This window comes from Talpa occidentalis, unplaced genomic scaffold (genome assembly GCF_014898055.3).
Source record: "Talpa occidentalis isolate TD23 unplaced genomic scaffold, MPIMG_talOcc4v2.1, whole genome shotgun sequence".
Taxonomy (NCBI): Eukaryota; Metazoa; Chordata; class Mammalia; order Eulipotyphla; family Talpidae; genus Talpa; species Talpa occidentalis.
In genome coordinates this window covers 112727370-112751718 of record NW_026555331.1, presented here as the reverse complement: position 1 = coordinate 112751718, position 24349 = coordinate 112727370, and the positions used below count along the sequence as shown (strand labels likewise).

Below are 24349 nucleotides of genomic sequence, written 5' to 3'. Positions count from 1 at the left end.
ATTCAAAAGAAGGTCTAGCTTCATATTTATTAGAAAAACAATTTGATCGATGATGGATCTATGTACTTGTTTAATAATATGAAATAAACAGCAAGATGAATTAGTATTTCCCCTTTTTAGATAATAGAATTCAAATACTTGTAATGAGTGTTTGGAGAAGCAATTCTTAGATTAAGATAAAAGTTTGGATGAATCTGCTAAAGAATCAGAGGGTAAAGATCTATTTGAATATATCACAAAGCTTCCAGTATAAAAAGAGCAACAAAAAGAATTTTGATGATATGACAGACAACTTGGAACAGATCCTTTCATTGGATGTGGTAAAAACAACTCTTTAAAAAAAGATATATGATAACAGATTCTAGGAAACTATTACATCTAAGACAAAAACCATTCTTGAAATCTGAACTGTCATAATTTCATGTAAAGAGCATTACACATTCCCAAATTTTGGCAGGTTTTTTTGGAGGCGTGGGAAAGGCAGAATTTAGAGAACTACTTTGTTTATATTTGGAAATAACTTTTTGAATCCTAATCTGAAATTTGTTGTACAGATTTGAGTATGAGCACAGTTGAAGAGGATTCTGACACAGTAACAGTAGAAACTGTGAACTCAGTGACTTTGACTCAGGACACAGACGGGAACCTCATTCTTCATTGCCCTCAGAATGGTAGGAGAACTTGGTGACATATTATTATAAATCTCTTGAGATTTCTGACTTTATGACACTTTTGATCCCTATCAACCAGATGGTTTAACCTTAAAAGAGTAGAAAAAAGAGGTTATCTGTTTTGGATTATACATTAATGTTAATTCATGTTTTTATATTTTTTAAATATACCTTTGTATATTTTTTTAATTTGCCATAAGTTTTAACCTTTATGAATCTCATATCTATTTTATAAGTAGAATCTGTTGAGCCTCCAAAGAGGATAATGGATAACTATAATACACTTCCCCTTTGATACTATCGATACTGTTGGTGTATGTAGTACATTAGAAAATGTAGAAATCCTGCCATAGTGAGTAGGTGAACTATTCAATAGTGAATAAGATTCAACAGCCTTGAGGCTTGTGATTATGTTGTTAATTTTCTACCTGTTATTTATATTTTACTTTTACGTTCATCTTTGCTTAACCTTAGTTCTGTCTTCTCTTTTCACTCAATACATAATCCCTGGGTTTATTTCATTCAAGCTTATGGTTTTAAGTGTATCTACCTATCAAAATGACTCATCCTTTTGTCTTTATTCTGAATTCTCTGTTTGTCATAGGCTCCTTAAATTTCACATGTCCCAAATTATATTCTTTCACAAAATTCCCAAATCTAGTTTTATTTTTTCTTTTCTTGGTCAGTTTCATTGTTTTGTATCTCAGATCATAAGTAGGAATAGGAATAAATTCTTCTCTCACCTCCCACGTGAATTCCATCATGAGGACTTGATAGTATATATCTTGAATCCATTCCTTCCTCTCTGTCTAAAATCCATTCTTGGTTCAGAGTCTTACTTCTCACCTGGTTAGTTCTAGTAGCCTTTTGACAGTCTCCTTGTAATTCATTTCAAACTTTGGATCACAATGGTCATGCTACTTAGTATTATATGAAGATTTTTTTTTAAGTTTTCCATGTTTTATAGAATGTAATTTAGGATTTTTTTATTTGGCACATAAGCGTCTTAGCATTTCAGCTTTCCTTTCAGCCTCAATTCCCTGCCACATTTCCTATATCTGTTGCAACAGTCATGACTTTTTATTTTCCTAACTTAATGTTAGCCTTTCATACCTCACTTTCGCTGAACATACTACTCCTACTTCCAGTAATAATTATTTTCCCCTGGTTTCTGTTTCCCTTTCAAGTTTAAGACATCTTCTCCAGAAAAACTTCCTTCACCTCCAGTCTGAATCAAATACCTCTCCTCTCTGTTTGTATAACATCCCCTTCATTCCACTTTCACAGCTCTTATTACACTAGATATTACTTCAGTCATTTCCCGCCCTACAGTGTAAGTGCCTTGACAGACAGGGTACCTTTCATTGTTCTGTTACCAGTATTTAGCAGAGAGTAGACATTAAACAAATACTTGTGAACGAATAAATAACCAGCCTTTGTCTTTACATGTGACATATTTGGCCAAGTAAATAACAGCTCAAAAGTGTGATATTTTTAAAAAAATGGTACGGTTTGTTCATAGTCCTTTGTCATAAGAATAGAAACTAAGGTACTGCACTAGGTATACATACAGAATGCAATGTCTTTTTGAGTCCTGCTTACAAAAATGGATTTAGTTCACTGAACTAAATCAGTAGGAAGATTGTTTTGTAAGATTTTGTCTTTTCTCAATAAGTTTGGAAATTCTGAGATTTTTGTTACTTTATTTTCATTAGAAGCTGATGAAATAGACTCAGAAGATAGTACTGAACCTCCACATAAAAGACTTTGTCTCTCTTCTGAGGATGATCAGAGTATTGATGGTTCTACTCCTTGCATATCAGTTGTTGCACTTCCACGTAAGTTACTGTATATTATGAACTGAGAGCTCCCTTTTGAAAGAAAATTTTAGCTTAAAAGAGACCAAGTTGCATTTCAACGTAGGCTTGGACACATTATTTTTCTCTTCATTTAGTGGGGGAAAAAAAAAAACAACTTTTTAATTAATACCTAATGAATGCATATTTATATGCCAGACATAGCTCTAAATCTTTCTGCATATAATGTCTAATCTTCTCAGTCTTTTCATTAATGAATTATATGTATGTCCTTGCTTTGTATTAAAGAGTATGATTTTTCCACCTGCCCTCAATAAGCATATGTGCCCTTAATGAGAAAGTTTGTTTTAGTATAGATATTAATATTACCTTACTGTAAAAATGAGGATATGAAGGTACAGAGAGGTCTAATAACTATTCTAAAGTCATCTCAAGCCTTTTGAGTCTTGCAGTTCATACTATTAGCCACAGTGCTACCCTGCCTCTTTATATGGAATATAGCTAAATGAAGGTTAGAGAGAAGCCTGATTAGTTTATTCTCTTAAGAAAGTTTTTAACATGTTTATATTTCAAGATTATTGAAAATAAACCAGCTTCTAAGAAGATATAGTATTTTTACTATACTATTGACTGAATATTACATGGTGTGGAATACTATTGACTAAATACTACAGTGTGCCAGCTATAACACCAGATTTTATTTCTGATGTGTTTAGCAAGAATATGAAATCTTGTTGAATTATAGTGACCCCAAAAGGCTGGAATAAATGTTTCAGTCCCTGGCAATGGGGTTGGGACACAAAGCAATTGATGGCACTCTATGCAGAAGAGTCTTGTCATATCTAAGAACTTTCATTCTGTGCCCAGCATTCAGCAAAATCATACCCTCTTCCAGTGGGAAAAACTAAGACTAGTTTTCATCTTGGAAAATCATGTCTCTACAAGTAGATATGTGTTCTGTATTTACAGAATTAATTGCTTAGTAAATTGGAGAGAAAAGAAATTATACAGTTTACTGACAATGTTAAATGTTAATAGTTTATTCATTTCATTTATGGCTTATATAATTTACTTCTAGTTAGATGATTTCCTTCTAATGAGGATTCATGTGATTTTTAAAACTCTCTCCTAAGTCGACTGGCATTATATTGTGATTCAGTTTTAAAATGATTGACCTATTTACAGAGATGGAATACAAAATGGAGATGGACTTGACATAACATTAGTTTTGGTCGTACAGTGAAGTGTGTGTGTGTGTCTGTGTACACATAGTTAACATCCATCACCACATATTTACAAATTCTTTTTCCTTTAATGAGAATTTTGAAAATCTCTCTTAGCAATTTTAAAATAGGCAATGTATTTTTATTTAGGATAGTAATATCCTGTATATCATATCTCTGAGACTTATTTAAGCTAGAATTTTTGAGTAATCATTGTAATATAAACAATGAGTGGTTAATTCATTTGGTTAGAGTGAAATTCAAAACTGCACCTGATAAATTTGTTCTATTTAATGATGTTAGACTGAATTCTTCACACCCTCATTCATTTAACTGGATAAGATAATATGGAAGTATTGACATAACAGCAGAAGTACTGCATAGTATTATATCAGCATCATTTCATGGAAGATGTTCTCTGGAGCCTAATATTTACAATAAAACTGAATTTATGAAGAGCAGACTTGAACTTTTACATGTTCCCTGAATTTATAAAAAGTATGCTGATAAAATCAACATGGGATAGTTTATACATTTTAACAGTTACATTAAAGCATTAAATCTTATATTTATCACTATCATCTAGGACTGATGATGAATGGGCAAATCATTATTTGTGAGAATTTGTGGAGGTGAATTTTAGTTTTTAAAGATATACCTTTAAATTTAATATGCAGGTTTTCTTTATATGCTTTATAAAACTGATGATAACATTTATCTGTCTGGGGCTTAAAAATTCTCTTAATTCTCATATTAATCAGACAGGACCATTACCTGACCACTTCTTTTAATATTCATCTACTACCATAATTATTATATTCTGTATTCATAGTTACAACTCTAGATGACTGTTCATTTATATGATTTTTGCAGTACCTTAGCCTCTTACTTCTTCCACTCTCCACACTGCCTCATTTATCACTCCCATCCTGCCATTACCTATTGACTGGAGTCCATTTGTGATCTGCTTTAGGCATTGATTTCCTACTACTGCTTCCCGTCTTTCCAGTTTGCTTCCTCTAATACACTTTTAACTCCTGCAATCCTTTGCCCACTGGGGCCCATTAATCTTAATTTATTCATTGTTCCTTTACCACTATATGCTGTAATTCTTACACACTTTCAGTTTCTTAATCATTATAATCAATATCTTGCATTTACTCTCAAACTGTATCTGTTCCTTCTCACTTCATTAATTTTTGGTGAAAACATAACTAATTAGGGGCCTCCCCGGTTGTGCAGCAGGTTGAGTGCTGCATTGTGGAGCTGTCTGCACCCTCTGTAACTCCGGTTCAATTCCCGACCGGCCAGGGAGATTCCCACGTGGGTGGCAGACCTCTCCTGTCTCGCCTGCTGCTCCCCTCAGCAGCACTGTCAGTCCATCTGCCTGTTCTGCTCTCCGCTCTTTCTCTGGCGAATCCTCTCACCCTCCCGTGCCTCTGTATAAAGAACCCCAGTTCTTGTATAAAAATAAATATAGCTTCAAAAAAAAAATAACTAATTAAATATATCTGCCTATTTATGTCTGTACCAGTACAGCTAATTGGAAGGGATCGAGGAAAACAGTACAAGCAAGCTGATTGGTCTCACTTTATAAAATCTATGATCATTTACTTAAGGTGCGCTTATAATGTTGTCTACCATTCATAGCATACTGAGTTCTTTCTCCCACTCTGAGATGACTATTTCATATATCCTAGGTACATTTTCTCTACCTTTCTTATTCTCAGTGGATAACCCTGCTTTCTACTTTACTGAGAAACTGAAGTAGCCAGAAAATAGTATTTACAAGTTTCAACTACCACACATTTTTACGTCCGTATATTTCATCTTTTCTCCTAGCTAAGGCCAGCCCTTCAGTTTACTAGATATTACCCTTTTTCCTATTCAAGGAATAGGAAATGGAATTCAAGGAATAGTACATTGTTGCAACAACTTTCTGATTATTCTTCTGAATCAATAATTTTTCGTTCTCTATTGGATCATCCCTATTAGCATTACTAGCATATCATATCTTAAGATAAGAAGTTCCATTGGGCCATTTTTGGCTCCCATACAGTTTCTCTCATGTTCTTTAGAGCAGAATACCTAAAAGAATTTTCTATACTTGCCTTCATTTCTTTCTCCATCCTTCCTTAAACCACTCCATTCAGGCTTTCATCTCAAACATTTTACCAAAACTGCCCTTCCCAGATCTGTAGAGAACTTCTTGTTGCTAAAACCAATGATAATTTAGTTTTTTATTGTACTTGATCTAACCAGTTTTTGATATTGCTTATCATCTCCTCCTCCCTAACACATTTTGTTGCTTGTCTTCCTGAGAAACATATTCCTCTAGTTTTCTTCTTCATTTTCCATCCATTTCTCTTCAGCCTCTCATGCTAGCTCCCCAACCTCTAACTGTGGGGAGTACCCTAGGACTCAGATGAATTCCGTTTTCTGTTTTTACTCTCTGTAATTTGTGGTGTTAAATCCTATTTCTAGAGGTGATTCCCAGATTTATTCCAGTCCACATTTCCAGTAACTTTAGAGGTTTATTATGTTTCTCAAACTATTATGTTTAAAACTGAGCTCTCTCTCGTCTGTTAGCTTCTTAACTGATTTCATACTGGCCCTTTTGGTTGTTTTCCCCATAGCAACTAGAGTGATCCTGTTAAAATAAAAGTCAGATTATATCACTCCTCTATATCTGCCAGTAGTTTCCCACAAGAAAATTAAAAAGCCAAAGTTTTTACAGTGGCTTGAGTTGCCACATGATATCTTTCTGACCTTCTTCAATCTGCTCTGGGCACATCATACTGCTGGGTATTTCTGTGAATAGTCCAAGCATGCTCCTATCTCAGAGCCTTTGTCCTTTGACTTTTCTTCTGCCTGAAGTGCTTTTTTCTCAAGATACTTGCATGTTCAACTCCCCTTCTTACTTTGTTCCAAGTCTTGGTTACTTTTGCTGGCCTCCTATCTAAAATTTCAAAACACCACCCCCACCCCCATTCTCTCAACACATTCTCTTTCCTGCTTTATTTTTTTCCTTATCACCTTCCAACATGATGTTTTCATTATGTGTCTCCTCCACCACTGCAATTGCCATGAAGTCAGGGTTTTTGTTACTTTTGCTCTCTGCAGTCTCATCACCCAGAGCAATAATATAGTATGTATTAGCTGTACAATAAATATCTGTTAAGCATATAAATAAGCAGGTATATTGGCAAAGAATATTAAGAAATTAGATTGTCACTTGTGTTTTCATGAATTTTTTAAAAAAGAATTAGAACCTACCATTATTATTCTGGAGTTGGACTGTTCTTTTTTTCTTGAAGTTTCAGAAAATGATCAGAGCTTTGAGGTGACCATGACTGCAACCACAGAGGTGGCAGATGATGAGATTACTGAGGGAACAGTGACACAGATCCAGGTATAGTAAGTCTACTTGGTGTGAGAGAATTATCCTTTATGCATAGTTAAGCTGGAAAAATGATGAGAATATATTTTGTTTGACAAAGTAACCACAAAATTGAGGTAAGACTTACTATTACTACTTCATTTCAATTTCATATACAAGTTTCAAATTGTAAGCAAAGACAGTTTTAAAATTCATTCCCTGTGGAGTGGTTCACATCTGTTGAAACAGATGATGCATGGGCATTCTTTATTTACATGAAGTGATTTCACCTGAGTTACTGAATAACTTTACATTTTATCCTACAGTTGCATGAGATGCTTGTTAGGATATAAACCTTTTTAATTTAAGTTTTACCTACCAATTGCCTGTAGTGACTGATTTAGAAAGGTCCTGTGCATTGTTTGTTCTATTGTGAATGGAAGCTAGTCATTTTAAATATATTTTTAATAATAACAGTCATAGCTACATTAGTACCTCTCCTTTTGGTACTTATAGCGCTAGATACACTTTGCCATGTGTTAAGATTTTGGATAATTATTGTCTTACAGTTTTTTCCTTAATGTGTATTCTTTAATTGTCTCATATAACTAGCTAAGTTACTCCTGTCAAAAGTAAGCCAAATTCTTTGCTCTCTCTTTAAGGCTGCAACTTAAATCTATTTTATTTTAAAACTTTCTCTCTGATTGATTGTGCCTTTCATCCTTTTTCCTTTATCTTTTATTTAATAAAATATTTTTGAAGTAGGCAGTAGAGACATTGTACCATTAGTTTTATTTTTTTTTTTTATGTGAAGCATCACAATGACCCTTATTCAGTTAAGAAGCATAATAGTTTCAAGTTGATGCATAACATCAAGAATGAGGACATCTTGCCATGGGTGCACAGTGACTCTTTTGCAACAGGGAGCTTCAGAGTTATTTCAGATTTGAGGATTTCCAGAGCAGTGAGTCTCTGATGTGCTTCAAATAACTCTGAGCTAGGCTGGAGATCTTCATAATCTGCCCTTGAATTTCAGAGGGTGATTTAAACAAGAAGTTTTTCCAAGCCCTCTGAATAATTAGAACACATCTTTCAAATGGGACTTAACAGATTCAAAGTCTATGTAGTCACTTCAGTTCTGTTTTTGATACAGTAAAAATAACTGTATACATATGTTTGATTTGATTTACAACCTGGTTATCTAAGATTGAGCAGTAGCAATGTTATAAGACAAATTATAGGATCATTTTGTTTGGGCTGTATCCTAAATTAATGAGTTACAATTTAATATTAGTTTCTTGGTTTGTTATTACCGTTTTAATAAGTGGAAAACTTTTATAATTCCTAAGTTTGTTTAATTACATTAAGAAAGGTTGTGAATGAAGGTCAACATGTCATAAAATTCAGAAATAGTTTTGAACTTTGGCTATACCCTTTTTCACGAAACCAGTTACAGAAATTTTGCAGTTCAATAGTTAATATATGATGTCTTATTCCAGTGATGGGGATCTCTCTCTCTCTCACATATATATATAGAACTTTGTGGTTGCAAGGACTCATTTGGTGCCATTTTCAGGTTGTTGTTTTTTTTTTTAAGATTTCTAAGCCCGTATATGTTATAGACGAACAATTTTCAGACTTATTTTAAAAGCAGCATTATATCAAATAAAGCTTGAGTAATTTTAAGATTTCTGCATAGAGAAAGATCAATAAAATACCATGAAAGGTATTAATATCTATATACTAGGCATAGATGGACACTTTAAGGTCTCTAATTGTCCTGCTATTCTCATTTACTCATTTGTTATTGGCGGTGTTGAATATTTCTGCTAACCTTAATAATTATTTGCTTCATTTGATGACTGTCTAGTTGTTTAACATTATACAACTTAAGTAATAATTGTTATTCATCACAAAAATTTGAGCTATAAGACATTATTTACCTAAAGATAGCAATTAATCAGCATAATGGGTTTGTTCCTAAGGCACATAAAGTGGACATTGCTGTATATATAAACTCACTTTGGGAAATGCTGATTTTATTCTTTTGACCAACTGATTAAGAGAAGACCAACTCATTAATTTAGGATTCAGCATAAACAAAACGATGATAGCTTGTTAATTCTTTACTTTCTATATTACAGAACTTAAAAGAGGGTATTGTGTGTATTAAAGTCTTTTGATAGCTAGCTTCATCATCCTTATTGAATAACTTCTAATGAAATTCAATGCATTTGTGATCTTCAGAATACAAAAGACCCTAGACATCATCTGTCAGGCCTGTCTCAATTCTCAGCTTTATACAGAATATTTTAAATGTATGACACATAAGTATGGGTTTTAAAACTTTCCATATTTATTCCAGTGATTTCTAGCTTTTTGCCCATGGATTTAAAAAATTTAAAAAGGTATTTTCATAAATAGAGTATATTCATTATCACCAGATATAAAAATAAAGTAAATGACAATAGAGGTGTGACTTTTCTCATTAGGCTTTGGTTGCTCACTGACAGCTTCTCTTTTTCTCAGTGAAATTGGTTTCATTCCTTCTTGGAATTAGAAATTCATTTTCTGCTTAAACAAGAAATAGTCCAGGACTATTAGGACAGTCAGGATTTACCTCTATCCAGTGATAATGCTTCACAGTTGATTCATTTCAGAGAGTAAACTGGGTTGAGTGGTCACTAGGCATGTGACTCCCCTTACCAATTTGCCTGTGATAGGTTCATACCTGACTAAGGTGTTACTGTTACCAAATCTTCCTGTCTTATACTATAGCTCTCTTTAGCCCAAGGTCAACTCTCTGAAAGGTATCTTTGTTCCTGCATAATATGTTAGATTAAGTATGTCTGTAATTTAAAATATACCTGTGACATTAGCATATATATACTGAAAACCACTGGTTTTGTATACTTGAAAGATTAATTTTATGGTATGTGACTTTTATCTCAGTAAAGATATTTTTTGAAATATGCATTTCTCAACAAAAACTGCTTTAACTGCAGTAATAAAAGAAATAGTACTATATAGCTATTTAAGAAGAAGCCATATTAATGAGGGCAAATCAGCTCTAGTGGTCGGCTAAAACAAAATTGTCAGTAAACAATAAATCAAGATTTTGCAATAATGCCTTCTGATGGCCTGTTAATTATTTAAATTTAGCAAGAGATTATATTACAGATATATAGGCAGCGGATTACCTATGAAGACATTAACAATCATAACTCAATCCTAGCATTTCCATTTATTGTATATATGAGCTCATTTTACAAATATAAAGACATAGTTTTGGATAGCCTATATTGATTTAAATGCTTAATGGAATAGTCTGTAAAATTCAGCTCATCAGTACAGAGCTACTTGCGTAAATGAAGGTCGTATTTTATTTAATGTATATAATTTTGTTTTCACATTGCCACAATTATAAAGACTGTCTTTCTAGAAATTTTAAATATATTTTTACTCTATGAATGAATTATAAACAAAGGTGAATTGAGTTGGTTATTAAATCATGTTGCCTTTTTTTTTTTCCTTTCACTTTTGCCATTTTAAGATTCTACAGAATGAGCAACTAGATGAAATATCTCCCTTGGGTAATGAGGAAGTTTCAGCAGTTAGCCAAGCATGGTTTACAACTAAAGAAGATAAAGATTCTCTGACTAACAAAGGTACGACATACAGTGAATTTTAGTGTCCAGTGGAAAATAATGGAGGTAAAAAAGCTTATAGTCAACAGGATTATTCTGGATTAGACCTTCAAATAATTGTGATTGATTAGTTACAAAAATTGAGCTTTTCTAATTGACTTAAATTTAGCTCTGAATGAGACCATGACACCAACATTTGTTTTTCAGTAATCGATGATTATTTTTTGATATGAAGTAGATTTTATCTTGTTAATTTTGAACACACGTACAGGGTGACGTTTAGAAGACAAAACACTTGTATATGGAAGTGTGAAGTCAAGTGAAGCCTTTTTAAAGATCATAGAAATTTAAAGTAGCATAGTGTTTAGTGTTGCTTTGCTCCTAAGGATTGCTAGGAAGTTGCCACAAGTATATGACACTGTGAATTACAGAAAGGAAACAAAAGTAAGCTAAATAGACTGTTTTCCACCGCTGTAAATACTCATTTGGAATGTATTACTCACTTATTATCCACTGTATTTTGTTTACCTCATCTTAAAATCTTTTGTACTTATTCTTTAGCCCATAAAATTTATTTTTCGTTAGAAAAACTTTTCAGAAAGTTTGAGTATGATTTGGCTTTTCTATATTTTTAAGTCCTTAGTTGTTCTGTACTGCCGAAAGTGTAAGAGAAATAAATAACTGAGGGGAAGTAATTTTTTTTCAAACTTTTACTCACTGTCTTTATTTAGTATGATCAAATATATAAAACTAGAGGTTATAAAAAGCAGCTTTCTCTGGAGATCTTTCAGTTTTCAGATGAATGAGAAATTGCATTAGCTATATTTTATTCTTACAGATAAATTACTATATAACAAAATAAATCTTTGGTATTTTATTCCTCTCAAGGAATAACATTTTCGTGACCTCACTTTTTTTCTTTTAAAGGACATAAATGGAAGCAGGGAATGTGGTCCAAGGAAGAAATTGATATTTTGATGAACAATATTGAACGCTATCTAAAGGTATCTTGCCGCATATATTTTTGTTTTTCTAATTTGTTTACTGCCAATTCCAAAACTCCCAAGGCAGCATATTATATATAAAGAGTTTTTTGTTAACTTTTGTAATGGATGATTGGTCAATATATTGTAATTTAATAATTGACTTTTCAGTTTAAAATAGCTTTATTGCTTTAGTCAACACCTGAAATTCAAACACAATTTTAATAGTCTCTCAGAATCATAATGCTTTGTCTTTTTAAGCAGCCAGTAATTAGCGTTTAAGCTTACATTTTCTAAAGCCTAAGATATGTATCCTCTTTGAATTAAATTATAATTATAATTAAGTCATTCCCTTGTTTTAAAAAATTTGGTTTATTTTCATATTTGGGCTGATTTCCTGTTAGCTTAATTGTTCTCTTGATTAGAATGTCTGTTGAACACATATTTTTGAGGTGCTGGAGATAAAATTATTTAACATGTAGTGTTTGCATTTTAAAAGGCCTGGCATTTCATTTGGGAATGCTGAAGACAGCTAAAGAATGCTATAAGGCTTTGTAGCATGTGAGAAATACATGTTGTGAATTCTGAATGAAATGAGAGAAGAGTATATTCTCACAATTGTACAATTATGGAAACATTTTTCAAGAACAAGGATGTGAGCTGAGTTTAAAGGGGTAGAACTCACACTAGAATAAGACTGGAGGGAGCAGCATGAGTAAAATGTTAAGTACTAAGGAACCAGAGATCAAATCCAGAGAACATTTAATTAATCCCTTTAACTTGAACCAAGATAATTAGCTTCTGCAAACTAGTCTTTGGAGTCTAGCCCAAAGAATTAGAACTTTGTCCTATAAAAATGAAAAAAAAAGGTACCTTAATTAAATGAGACATCAGTGAGATAGTTCTGAGCTCTTCTCAACGACATCTTTCCAAGGACTTGCTGTTGGTCCCTGTAATGGAGTCAAGTAGTACATATTTGAAATATAGATCATTAGCATTATTTAAGAATTTATTTAACCATTCTCATATTGCTTGGTACTTAGGTTATTTATAATATTTCTTAATCTTTCTTAAGCTTAATTTTAAGTTGCACTCTTCCTAAACAAAACTTTGTATACTGTAGTTAAAAACTTTAATCCTTTCTTCATGAATATTCTCTTCACCAAACTAATTGTTTGAGAAGAAACAAATACAGTGACCATCAGAAATGTAGTGAAGTTGTACACTGGTCACATACGCTTTAGTTAAGACTGGAGAAAGGCTGTGGATTTAGATAAATCAGTAGCAAGTCGTAAGAATACCAAACTTTAGGAAGTAAGCCTGTTTCTTGTCTAGGGATTAGAGTAGATAATCTCCAAGGACCCTTCCAACTGTATGATTAGAGGACAGGATCATAACTAAACTTTGAAACAATTAAGATGACCATCACTTGACCAGGTGTGGGTAGTAAGAACTTGGAACTACATGGTGGAAATAGAATTGGCTGGGAAAGAGCAAATAATTAAGCCTTTATCTAAGGAAGGTTGATGACTGGATATTAGGGCAGAAGGAAAATGAGTAATGTTTGTTTTGGATGACTGGAAGAATGCTAATGGGATAGTAGGAAAAAACAAATGTCCAAGAAGATATACTGATCTTAGGAAAAGATCATTTGTTTGAATTTGATTTTTGACCATTGTTTTTATTATGGGATATTTTTAATAACATAGTAAAACCATTTTTAAACCAATTAGTAGACATCATATATTCCATAATTTGGGTAAAAGGATAAATAAAAGTCACTGACAAACCAAAAAAAGGGGGGTGAGAATCATTTATCTCACTGTATGGTCATCCTGCAACAGTGCTTTGTATGTAGGTGCTTGGTAAATAATTAGGTTTAATCGTTTATAGAATTGAAATTGCATAAACAGAAGAATTTTAGAAAAGATTATAAAACTCAAACATTTTACTGAGACTTTTACATTAAGTCTTATACACTCAGGAGAGTATACAATGTATATACCACTGTAATTTTACCTGTTTTGAACTTTTTGTAGAGTGTCCTATAACTGGCTCCTTTCGTGGTTTGAGATCCATCCTCTTGATTTAAAACTGTACTTCATTGTGCAAGTATATTTACTATAAGTTATCCATTCCACAGTTATTGGTCTTTTGGGTCCTTTCTAGTTACTTGATTTTTTAATTTGTATAAATTTGAATGGTGTGAGTGACATTGTTTTAATTTGTGTTTCTCTGACCACATATTTTTATGCTTATTGACCATTTGTGTTTCTTCTTTGAAATGCCTGTTTCTTTCACCAATTTTTCTACAGGATTGTTTCTTTTTCTGCACATCCTTAATATATGTAGCATACCAATAGCTTTTTGGTTATTTGTGTCACAGATCTCTTGTCTCAATTAAGTGCCGTATCTTTTCCTTCTCATGAAGTATCATTTGATTAAAAAGTATTCTTAATTTCAGTATCAAAATCATCTTTTTACTTTTATGATTTACATTCTTATTTAAGAAATCCTCTTTTACCTCAAGGGCTTAAAGATATTATATAGTGTCTTGATAGTTTTGCCTTTCATACTGATTTTTTTCCCTGCAGGCGTGATAATAGGGTTTCATTGCTCTGGGTCTTTTGCATGAATGACAATTGTTCAATCATTATTATGGAATGATATTTTTTCCATCTCCTAAATCAAGCCTCCAGAGACTTGTATTCTTCAAGCTTTCAAATGTATTCCCAGGTTCTGTTTGTTGATACCTACACTACTAGCACTGACTTGAGAAATCCTGGTTTCTTATAGGGCAAGTCTCTTCATAAATGTCTTGACTGTTCTTAATTATCTCTTTGCTCTTCAATTATAAATTTAGAATCGATTTGTAAGAATGAAAGACTTGTGGGATTTTTCTTGGCATTGCACTGAAGTTTTGCATTATTTTGAAGGGAATGCGCATCCTTACAATATTCCATCTTCCTGTTGAATGTTGTATAGTGCGTGCCCTATTTTAGTTCTTTAATGTTTTTTGAAAGTTTATTAAATATGGATATTGAATTTTATGAATGTTCTTTTAACATCTATTGAGACTACATTTTTCTTCATAAATCTACATATGATTAATAATAATTTTTTATTATTAACCTTTTTATACATTGCTAGATTCAGTGTGATAAAATATTTTAAGAATTTGGGAATCTATGTTAATAAATGATCTTGATCTGAGAATTCTTCTCTGAAACTTGTCTGGTTTTGCTATTCAGATTAGGCTAGCCTAATAAAATAAAAGGTAGAGAGCCCCCCTCATTTTTTTCTTTATTCTTGAATAGTTTAAAATCGGAATTATGTTTCTTTGACTGATTCATTTGTAGGATTTAGCTGTAAAATCGTCTGGGCGTATTGTTTTTCATTGTGGGAAAATTACTAATTGATAAAATTTTGTTAATGGTCTGTACTTAATAGACTTTTTCTCTTTTCCTGAGTCAGTTTTGGTAAGTTGCCTTTTTCTAGGAATTTATTCTTAAATTTATTCAAGTTTATTGTTTTTGTAAGTTTTCAAATTATTGCCATAAAATTTTCATAATGTTTGACTAATGTCTATAGCATATCATACTTATTAATACCCCATTTTTCATTTCTATTGTTCGTTTTCCCCTGTTTATCTTTTTGTATTTTATAAATCTTGATGGAGATTTTTCAGAGAATCAATTTTTATTGCATTGTTTTATTTTTCCTGTTTTTTATTTGATTTGTATCCATTAATTTTCTTTCTGATTTTTTTTTTTCATTCTATTTAGATTTTAAATTTTTATGATTTTTAAAAGGGGGTGGCAGGACTTTATGGATTTAAGACAGTATTTTGGGAGCATTTGAGTATCACTTTATTTCCTTTGCCACATTTTAAAGTTTATATTTGACTTATTAATGAATTAGCAGTGCATTATTTTTCTAAATGCCATTGATGATTTTTGACATAGAAAAACAACTTTTAAAAAGCATTTTATCAGAAATCCCTAAATCAAAGAAATGTAACCCATTTAGGCTCGCGGAATAAAAGATGCTACAGAAATCATCTTTGAGATGTCAAAAGACGAAAGAAAAGATTTCTACAGGACTATAGCATGGGGTCTGAACCGGCCTTTGTTTGCAGTTTATAGAAGAGTTCTTCGCATGTATGATGACAGAAACCATGTGGGAAAGTATGAAAACTTGTAATGCTGCATGTTTTCATGTAATTAAGGGAAATAATTTAGGAACTGTCTTTTTTAATGTAGTTATAATCAAGACTTTAATTAGAGACAGCTATGGATTACTGTTGAATTATGTTAATATTTTTATTCTCCAGGTCTATAGTGTGAATATGGTGAAACTTTAGTGTAATAAAGCCCCTTTTAGAAATTAGAATATTAAAAACCTGTAAGCTAGTTTTAATTAACTGACTATATACATCAAAGTCTGCTTTTGTAGTAAAAAGTAACATAAAAATTATAGTGTTGAAGATTTGGGAGATAATGGGAAGAGCTCTAAAATTCTTCAATAACATTTTACCTGTTCATCCTTATAGTATAGCAGTTCCTTGGTTAGTCGCTTTTTAAAATAAAACCAGAGTGGATAGTAACTAAATATCTGGAAATGATGCATGGATTTTTATTATACATAATATTTACTGGCAGGCAATAGTGGAAAAATTTATATGGTGTTACTAACATTTTTAGTTTCTCTTTGGAAATTATAGGTGTTGGTAGTATGGCATCCTAGATATTGCTTTTTTAAAGAACAATACATTGACTGTATTGAGTTCTTCTCCACTTTAAAAAAAGACCTGTTACATTGGCATAAGAGTGTGTCATACATCCATGCATGAGTTAAAAAAAAAAAAAAGAAAACAATTTAAATTAAGTGCTTTGTGAAAATTCACTGTAGATTTCTCTTTAGCTCTGGTTTATAGTGTCATCCATGAATTTTGAAATAATTGTGCTATTTTAGTGCCTGAGCTTAATTTTGAAATAAAGGAAGAATCAGGCAGCATAGGAGAAACACATGATTTAAGTGTTGAGTTTTCCTAGAGAAATTGTACTGTGCTCACTTTATTATACTAAAAGTATTTGTTTTTTAAAAAGGAAAATAGAAACATTAATTTTAATAATTATTAATCTAGTTTGAAATTGACTACTTTAAATTTAAAAATTAATTTTCAGTATTCCAAGTGACTTAACATTCAACTCCCTAAGTAAAATTTTTATTGTGGCTTTTGGCATTCTTTATTTTAATTGATTTTTTTTAATTTCTTTAAATTTTCAGATATACACCTGAGGAAATTGAAAAGCTCAAGGAGTAAGTTTTTAAATTTTTTCATTGATCCTGATAGTTGGGTGGGGAGGATAAGTTTTTGTTGTTTTTTTTTTTTTTAGTCTTAGTTTTCACTTTAAAATGTCAGATTTTTGTTAGATTAGTATAATTTAATCCTGCTGTTGAGTATGTTTGACCATTAAAAGAGTTTATAAAATACAAACCTGCACCAAATAGTCATACTCTTAAATTTAGTCTCTTCCTGTTGCTAGTCACCAAACAAATGTGTCTTTAGACCACTAATGGGATTTACAGAAGAGATCAGAAGCCATTCTTGGTAGACTGAGGACTAAATTTGGAGAACTTACAAACCAGATCAAAATCAGGGTTATACTATATGGCTTAGTTTAGAGTGATTTTTTTCCAAATATTTTGCTGGATTTCTGGGCTAACCATTCTGTTTAGAAAGGCTATTTCACAGGAAACATAATTTTGTACATTGAGTTAGGTATTAATGGATTATGTGTGTGGATCATAAAAAACAATTGAAAGTTGATCCTGTTCATGGTGATAAGGACTTGTGGAACTTTTTCAGCTATCCAAGAAGAGCTTACTAGGATTACTCAAACGGGAAAAATCTGGGGATTGCCTGGGAGATTGTATCAATAACCTGAGGGGAAATTTGGTCTTTTTTGAACACATATCCAAGTTACTTATTTCTTCTCTGACCCAGGAAAAAGGCAATTGCTGCCTGTTTTTTTTTCACCCACAGACAACTGTGGACCCCAAAAAAAGGCCACACTTTCAAACTTTGGCTCTCAAAGTATTGCTGCCCACAACTTCCAAACCAGTCAAATGGGAAGAAGAAGAATGAAGAATAAATGATGAAATTAAAAGGGAGAAAACAGTTGAACCCAATGCTGATTGGCAGACTCTTGTTTTAGGCTCCGGATAAAGCATGGCAATGACTGGGCAACAATAGGGGCGGCGCTAGGAAGAAGTGCATCTTCCGTCAAAGATCGGTGCAGACTGATGAAGGATACTTGCAACACAGGTACTGTGAGTGCCATGGGTGACGTTTTTTGGCTGCCATTTGAGCATCTTACCTCTGTCAGATACTGCTTTATTCTTTTGTTCTGAAAAGAAATGTCATTCACATTAAATTTTATTTTCTAAATTTCCTTTTTTCCCTGAAGCTTAATAGACCCATTAACCTTTCATTGTTGTGCTTTTGTGTAAAGTGACATTGCTCATGGGGATCCAGTATCATCTCAGTTTCTAAAGATTTGGATCTATCATGTTGAAATTTTGTAGCAATTCAAAATTCTAGTTGGAAAAGTATTTTTAAGACTATTGTATACAGGTATTTTTAAGGCATATATACTGCAAGTAATTTTACTTTAGTCCCACCTAACTGTTGAACTTATATTAACGGTTTCTTAATCAATTCACGTTTATGAAAACACTTAGCTCCAGGAATTCCCAATTTAGGAAGAAGCTGTGTTCCAAAGGTTTGTGTATTTTCCTTACTTCAAACTTACGTTTTTCTGTAGGAAAAAAAAAATGTGGCTGGTGTTTCACTACCCAGCCTAGAGCATAAATGGCTTTTCAGTTCTTAATGTGTAGAAATATACTAGTGATGCCATTACACCTACCCTTTGTAACCAATAGCAGTATTTAATGGTCTACCACTACCTGTCATTTAACCTTTCTGAATCTCAGTTCCCTCTGTAAAGTGAAGAAGTCAGAATAGGCGATCTCATAGTTGCCCTTTAGCCCTGATGTTCCCCAAAGAATCCACAATGCATGTTCAGTCTTTCAATAAGAACAGTACTCAAGTTAAGCTTGAACTTCCAGGAACTAGTGTTTCCTATCCTCACTCCCTCTACATTGCCAGAGTGGAATCAAGAATGATTCCTGCTTAAATAGTCCACCAGCATTATTAACTGCAAGGCAGTGAGAACATAAATTCCACCAACTTTGTCTTCTGTGGAGGATGACAGCATAAATGAATAAAGCGGGAATGGCAGCTTAGATTTAGGATGGGACCCAGAGATTCATATAAGATAACTGAATACAGAACACCTTTTGTTAGCATAATTTGGGGAAACGTGCCATTCCCTGACTGCCAGTCTGAGGGATTCACCTACCATCTTCCTTTCCAACTGCTGGGCATTATTTCTGACTAGGCGTTCTCTTCTGTCGCACCATGAAACAATACAGACTGAGTTTTCCCTTCCTTTCATATCATGCTAAAATGGGAGAGCAGAACTTATTCTTGAATCCATGGTGGGCATATAACATAATAGACATTTAATAAATATTTGTTGAATGTATGATCGATGAAGCAAGCACATCACCTTGTAGAAGTTTTCGAAAAGTTATTATCTGCTCAAGCTCCTTAGGAAATGGACTAAGTAAAACATTTGATGTCCTTAGTGGCTTTACAGGTTCAGAAAAACCTGGAATAAAAGTATGCTTAAATAGCAGTCTCACACTTTACTGATATTCCATCAAAGTAGCCTGGAGCTGGAGAAAGTGGATGGTATAAACCTAGTTTTCATTTTCACTGGTGAAAAGTCATGGGTATTTCCTTGGCCATCATCATTTATTCTTGTAAGCAGTGGTCTCCAGTGAACTTGCTTACTCCACTTCTATAGCGCAGGGAGTCTTAAATGAGACTTAAAGAAAGTATGAATTTCTATGTCCGTCATGCCATTGATGAAGTTCTTCCCATTAAGGCTTAATCTAACTTGAGAGTACATACTCCTTTTTAATTATGTTTTGTGTAGTTTTTCTTTCCTTAAAGAGTCAGTTGACACTTTCTACTAAGACTATTTTTTTGTACTAAGAATCTTAGCTGTGCTAGTAAAATGCAGCTATCTTGGTAGGTATGTGTATACTTCCCCATCAGTCCTTAGAAAGATGGTGCTAGATCTGATTTGCCAAAAAAAGGGAAAAGGTAGCAGTAGTTGTTTGGATGATTTCCTTCTTTCAGGGAAATGGACGGAGGAAGAAGAAAAGAGACTTGCAGAGGTAGTTCATGAATTGACGAGCACTGAACCAGGTGACATAGTCACCCAGGGTGTGTCATGGGCAGCTGTGGCAGAACGAGTGGGTACCCGCTCAGAAAAGCAATGTCGTTCTAAATGGCTAAACTACCTGAACTGGAAACAGAGTGGAGGTACTGAGTGGACCAAGGAAGATGAAATCAATCTCGTCCTCAGGTTTGTGTCCTAAATCTTTTAATAATAGAATCTCCTTAGTGGCTGTAGATGTCTTAACTGATTTTCCTCTTTGGGTTTTCCTAGATGCCTAATACCTGAAAAGCATCCTTCCCATAGGGAGCCATTATTTAATATCCTAAGTATTTCATATTGAGCTCTTTTTCTTTTGTGTTTGTTCCTTTGTAGTGGATTTAGTGCTCCTGCAAGGTACCAGATTGAAGGCGTGGAGACTGAAGTCCTCCCTATATCCACAGAACAGGTATGGCACAGGCAGCGGCAGTGCAGCTTTTCCACTGTCCCACCAATGTGCCTTAGGCCTAACCTAGTGGGAGCATGTTAAGGGTAAGAGGGCTATTCAGTCTCCATGCCCTTCAATCTTTGGCTACTATGCTAAAAAAGGCAACAAGGTCCAATCTATAGTTACCCCATCCCTTCAAACTGGACCAAATCAGACATTTCCATTTTATACATTTCATACCCCAAAATAGCTTTAAGATAATAACCCTAAGCTTATCTTTTTTAATTAATCTAATGAGTAAAAATATTTAAGACTCTAGTGGAAGCTCTCACTGTGGCTACTCCCTACTGAAAATCAAAATCACTACCACAGTTAAAGCAAGAAAACAAACAAATCATAAAGCCCCAAATTTAGTTGTATTCTTGTGTTGGGTAGGGTTCTTGGTAATTCCTGGCTATTTTTTTGTCTAAAACTTTTTGGTGTAGATTTTTGTTTTTAGTAGATTTTTTTTTTTCAAATTCATCTTTAAAAACAGCTCATTTCTAAACGTTTTTGTTTATAAATAGAATAGCTCCAATCCAGGAAATAACTTACTACATACTGGAAAACAAATACAGCTACTGTTCTAACTTTAGATTATTCCTTTTCCTTTATAGTACTTCATATGATTCTGATCATTTATGGGTCATCCCATTGGTTGTAACCTTAACATGATGATGTTGCTGGTGATACTTCATAGCTCTTACCTCTGGAAGCACGTCTTCGCTCCTGGAACCCTTTCCCATGCAACTTAAGAGCATCTCAATGACATAACCTGCTATCTGCTTTATTGCCAGTTTTGTCATGTGTAGTCAGAGGAGGGTTTTTACAGAGAACTAAATTAACATCTAACATGCTTATTTTGTAACCTGTAGGATAGCAGAGCTTGATGTAGCTGATGAAAATGACATAAACTGGGATCTGTTAGCAGAGGGATGGAGCAGTGTCCGTTCACCACAGTGGCTTCGAAGTAAATGGTGGACCATCAAAAGGCAAATTGCAAACCATAAGGATGTTTCATTCCCTGGTAATGTATTACTTCCTAAATCCGTCCCTTTCTCGTACCAAATTTACTCCTAAAATTAGAAGTTCAAAATATGTTGCCTCAGCTTGAGATACTAGTCAAAGTAGGTTTTTACTTTAACCTCTGTTTTATGTCTTTGGGTAACTCTTGAGAAAAGTGAGTGTGATTTATGAGTCTCAGAGCACCTACGATGAAAATATACACATTTCTATAGTCTTGTTCTCTGATATAATTATTGGGAGAAAATACATTTTACATATAGAGAGTTATATTTAGATAATATATGTTTTTATTATCCCTTGCCCCTTAGCCCTCCCAATACCTTCCAGGAATCCCCGGTGGATGCCTAGAATCATGGATAATAACAAACCCTATCTATACTTTTTTGCTTATATACCTAGCTATGATAAAATTTAATTTATAAATTAGGCACAAAGATTTACAATGATATAATGAAAAAAATATTTTCTATAATGAAAGTTGTGTGAATGAGGGCTCTCTCAAAATATTTTAGTAGGTAGAGGGTAACTGAAACCACAGAAAGCAAAATTGTGAATAGGAGGTAACTGTATTTTCACTGTGTACAAAGAGGTATTTTCAAAAACATACTTAAATCAACTTTTATGAGTTCATTAATTTTAAATATCTTAACTGCTTTTTAGAGAATTTCTTTGTTTTATAGAGCAGAGGCTCTATAAATTTCTTAATTTTATATAAATCTGAAAGTCTTAAATTGGGTTTGCTTAAAAGTGAGACACATACTTCTTCATTGCCTACTTAGTTAGCACTTAGGCACAAACTAAGTTATATGGCCTGAAATTAAGGTGTATAGCCTGTTCAAATTAGGTAATTAAATTCATTCCTTCAAATTCAACCCCATTAGTGTTGTGCTCCAGTTTTCCAAATGAAAAATAAGTGCTATGAACATAGGCTTGATGAAAATTTGATTTTTATATTAAATACCCAACTATAAATTTATATATTTGATACTAAAATCAGAAGCGTGAATGAATAGTAATGTATCATGAACCTAGCCAGATTGCAACCTCACCTGAGTGGATAATGTAGTTTATCTTGACGAGTGGAGGAAGATACCTTTAGAGTTGGCGTCCCCATTCAGGAACTCAGGATGCTTTCGTATTACTGTGTGGAAAAGATCAGCTGCTACCTCTGAAGTTGAGTTAGATTCACAGCCAACAGTCAAGTACCCTTAAATTCTTGGGGATAAAGAAGTACACTATTCATTTAAAAATGAAAACAAGCTACTTAGCATTAATAATATTCTTTTAAAATAACAAGAATTTCATTAAGAAATATAAGGACACAGAAAATGTCTTATTTGCATGATATTCAGTTTTTTTTAATGTGTCTTAGATGGCAAGACTATATTAAGATATGCATTTTTAAAGTCTGTTATAATGGATAACATTTCCAAAAATTTTCAGACAAGTAATAGTTTTAAGATATATTTATTGTTATTTTGGTAAGCTCTGGCATCCAGTACACAATTATTTATTCCAAATACTTTCCCTCCTTACCCCCCACCTCCCCTGCTGCTTAGATGGTGGTCTGTCGGAGAATCAATGTTCTTTTTGTCTACCCATCTCCCTTCAGTCTTAATAAAAGGTCTTAAACAGTTACATGAGAATCAAAAAAACAACCCTACGCTTTTGGAGAATAAATCAGGATCTGGAGTTCCAAACAGTAATTCCAATTCCAGTGTGCAGCATGTCCAGATCAGAGTTGCCCACTTGGAAGATAATGCAGCCATCTCTCCAAGCCCCATGACAGCCTTGCAGATTCCAGTCCAGATCACCCACGTTTGTAAGTATTTGACTAAGACTTCTTGCTGTTTGATTGATATGATTTGGTTAATGACTGATACCTGTCAGTCTTCTGGAACATTGATAGAAATTTATCCAAGTTGATGAAGTAAAGGACATCTAAGGCCTTTTAAGTTTATATCGTCAATATTTCCACAAAAGATGAATATGTTACTCCATAATGGCAAGTTATCATGTGATAACCAACTGCCCAGCCATTAAAAACCATTTTAAATCATCTTTCCATATGTTATAAAGAATTGGATTAATTGGAAACTATATAAAATAGTTTCACAAGTTCATAAGGTTGCATGTCATAATTCACCAGTAGACAAATCTGGTGTTTTAGGGAAGGGAAATTCCAGTGTGCAGCATGTCCAGATCACAGTCTAAGCCAGATAAGATCTTATTCAGGTTGATCTGTCTCTCTGCCTTTCCATTATGAAGGCAAAAAGAATGAATAAGAATGAAATTCTTAGAACCGTAATTATTCACTTTTTTACCTTACTTTTCCTCCCCTATATAATCCTATTTGTCTTTCATTGGCAAGGTCATTGGCAAAAGTGTACCAATCATTGTGTTCTTCTCAACTGAGGGGCTATTGACATTAAAGTGAGAGTTCTTTGCAGAGCTGTTCCACACATTGTAGGGCACTTGGTACCCTTGGACCCCACCCAGAAATGTTAGTAGTACTTTCCAATCATTGTGACAAATAGAAACACCTTGTAGATTTTCAGATGTACCTTATAATCCTGTTTCAGAATCCCTGGGCCACATATTGGTGTTATTAATACTATATATCTTTAATATGCAAGAGTGTCAAGAGTTATCCTTAGAGACATTTAAACTAGTCATGCCTAATTTAATTTTCTAATTTAAATGTGATTGTTTGTTCTAGCTTTCTACCAGTGTAGTAAAACATGAAGAATTTCTTTGGCTCTACTTGTTTTGTTTTATAGTCTGTAGATTGCAAAGCAAATGAAATTACTAGGCCACCATAA

General features: G+C 33.3%; 1 protein-coding gene across 3 annotated transcripts in view; it reads left to right on the top strand.

Annotated features, from left to right (window-relative positions):
• DMTF1 (cyclin D binding myb like transcription factor 1) overlaps positions 1-24349 on the top strand; it is a 42322-nt gene that overhangs the window by 8264 nt on the left and 9709 nt on the right. For 2 of the 3 annotated variants that reach the window (XM_037510669.2, XM_037510677.2), the window contains exons 3-13: positions 555-671; positions 2387-2509; positions 7029-7123; positions 10644-10758; positions 11665-11741; positions 15750-15907; positions 17010-17042; positions 17942-18051; positions 19996-20224; positions 21377-21528; positions 23140-23349. In XM_037510669.2, coding sequence (XP_037366566.1) covers positions 563-671; positions 2387-2509; positions 7029-7123; positions 10644-10758; positions 11665-11741; positions 15750-15907; positions 17010-17042; positions 17942-18051; positions 19996-20224; positions 21377-21528; positions 23140-23349 — 1411 coding nt within the window. In that variant the 5' untranslated portion in view covers positions 555-562. The remainder of the gene's footprint in view (positions 1-554; positions 672-2386; positions 2510-7028; positions 7124-10643; positions 10759-11664; positions 11742-15749; positions 15908-17009; positions 17043-17941; positions 18052-19995; positions 20225-21376; positions 21529-23139; positions 23350-24349) is intronic. The other variant, XM_037510684.2, reaches the window with a different exon arrangement.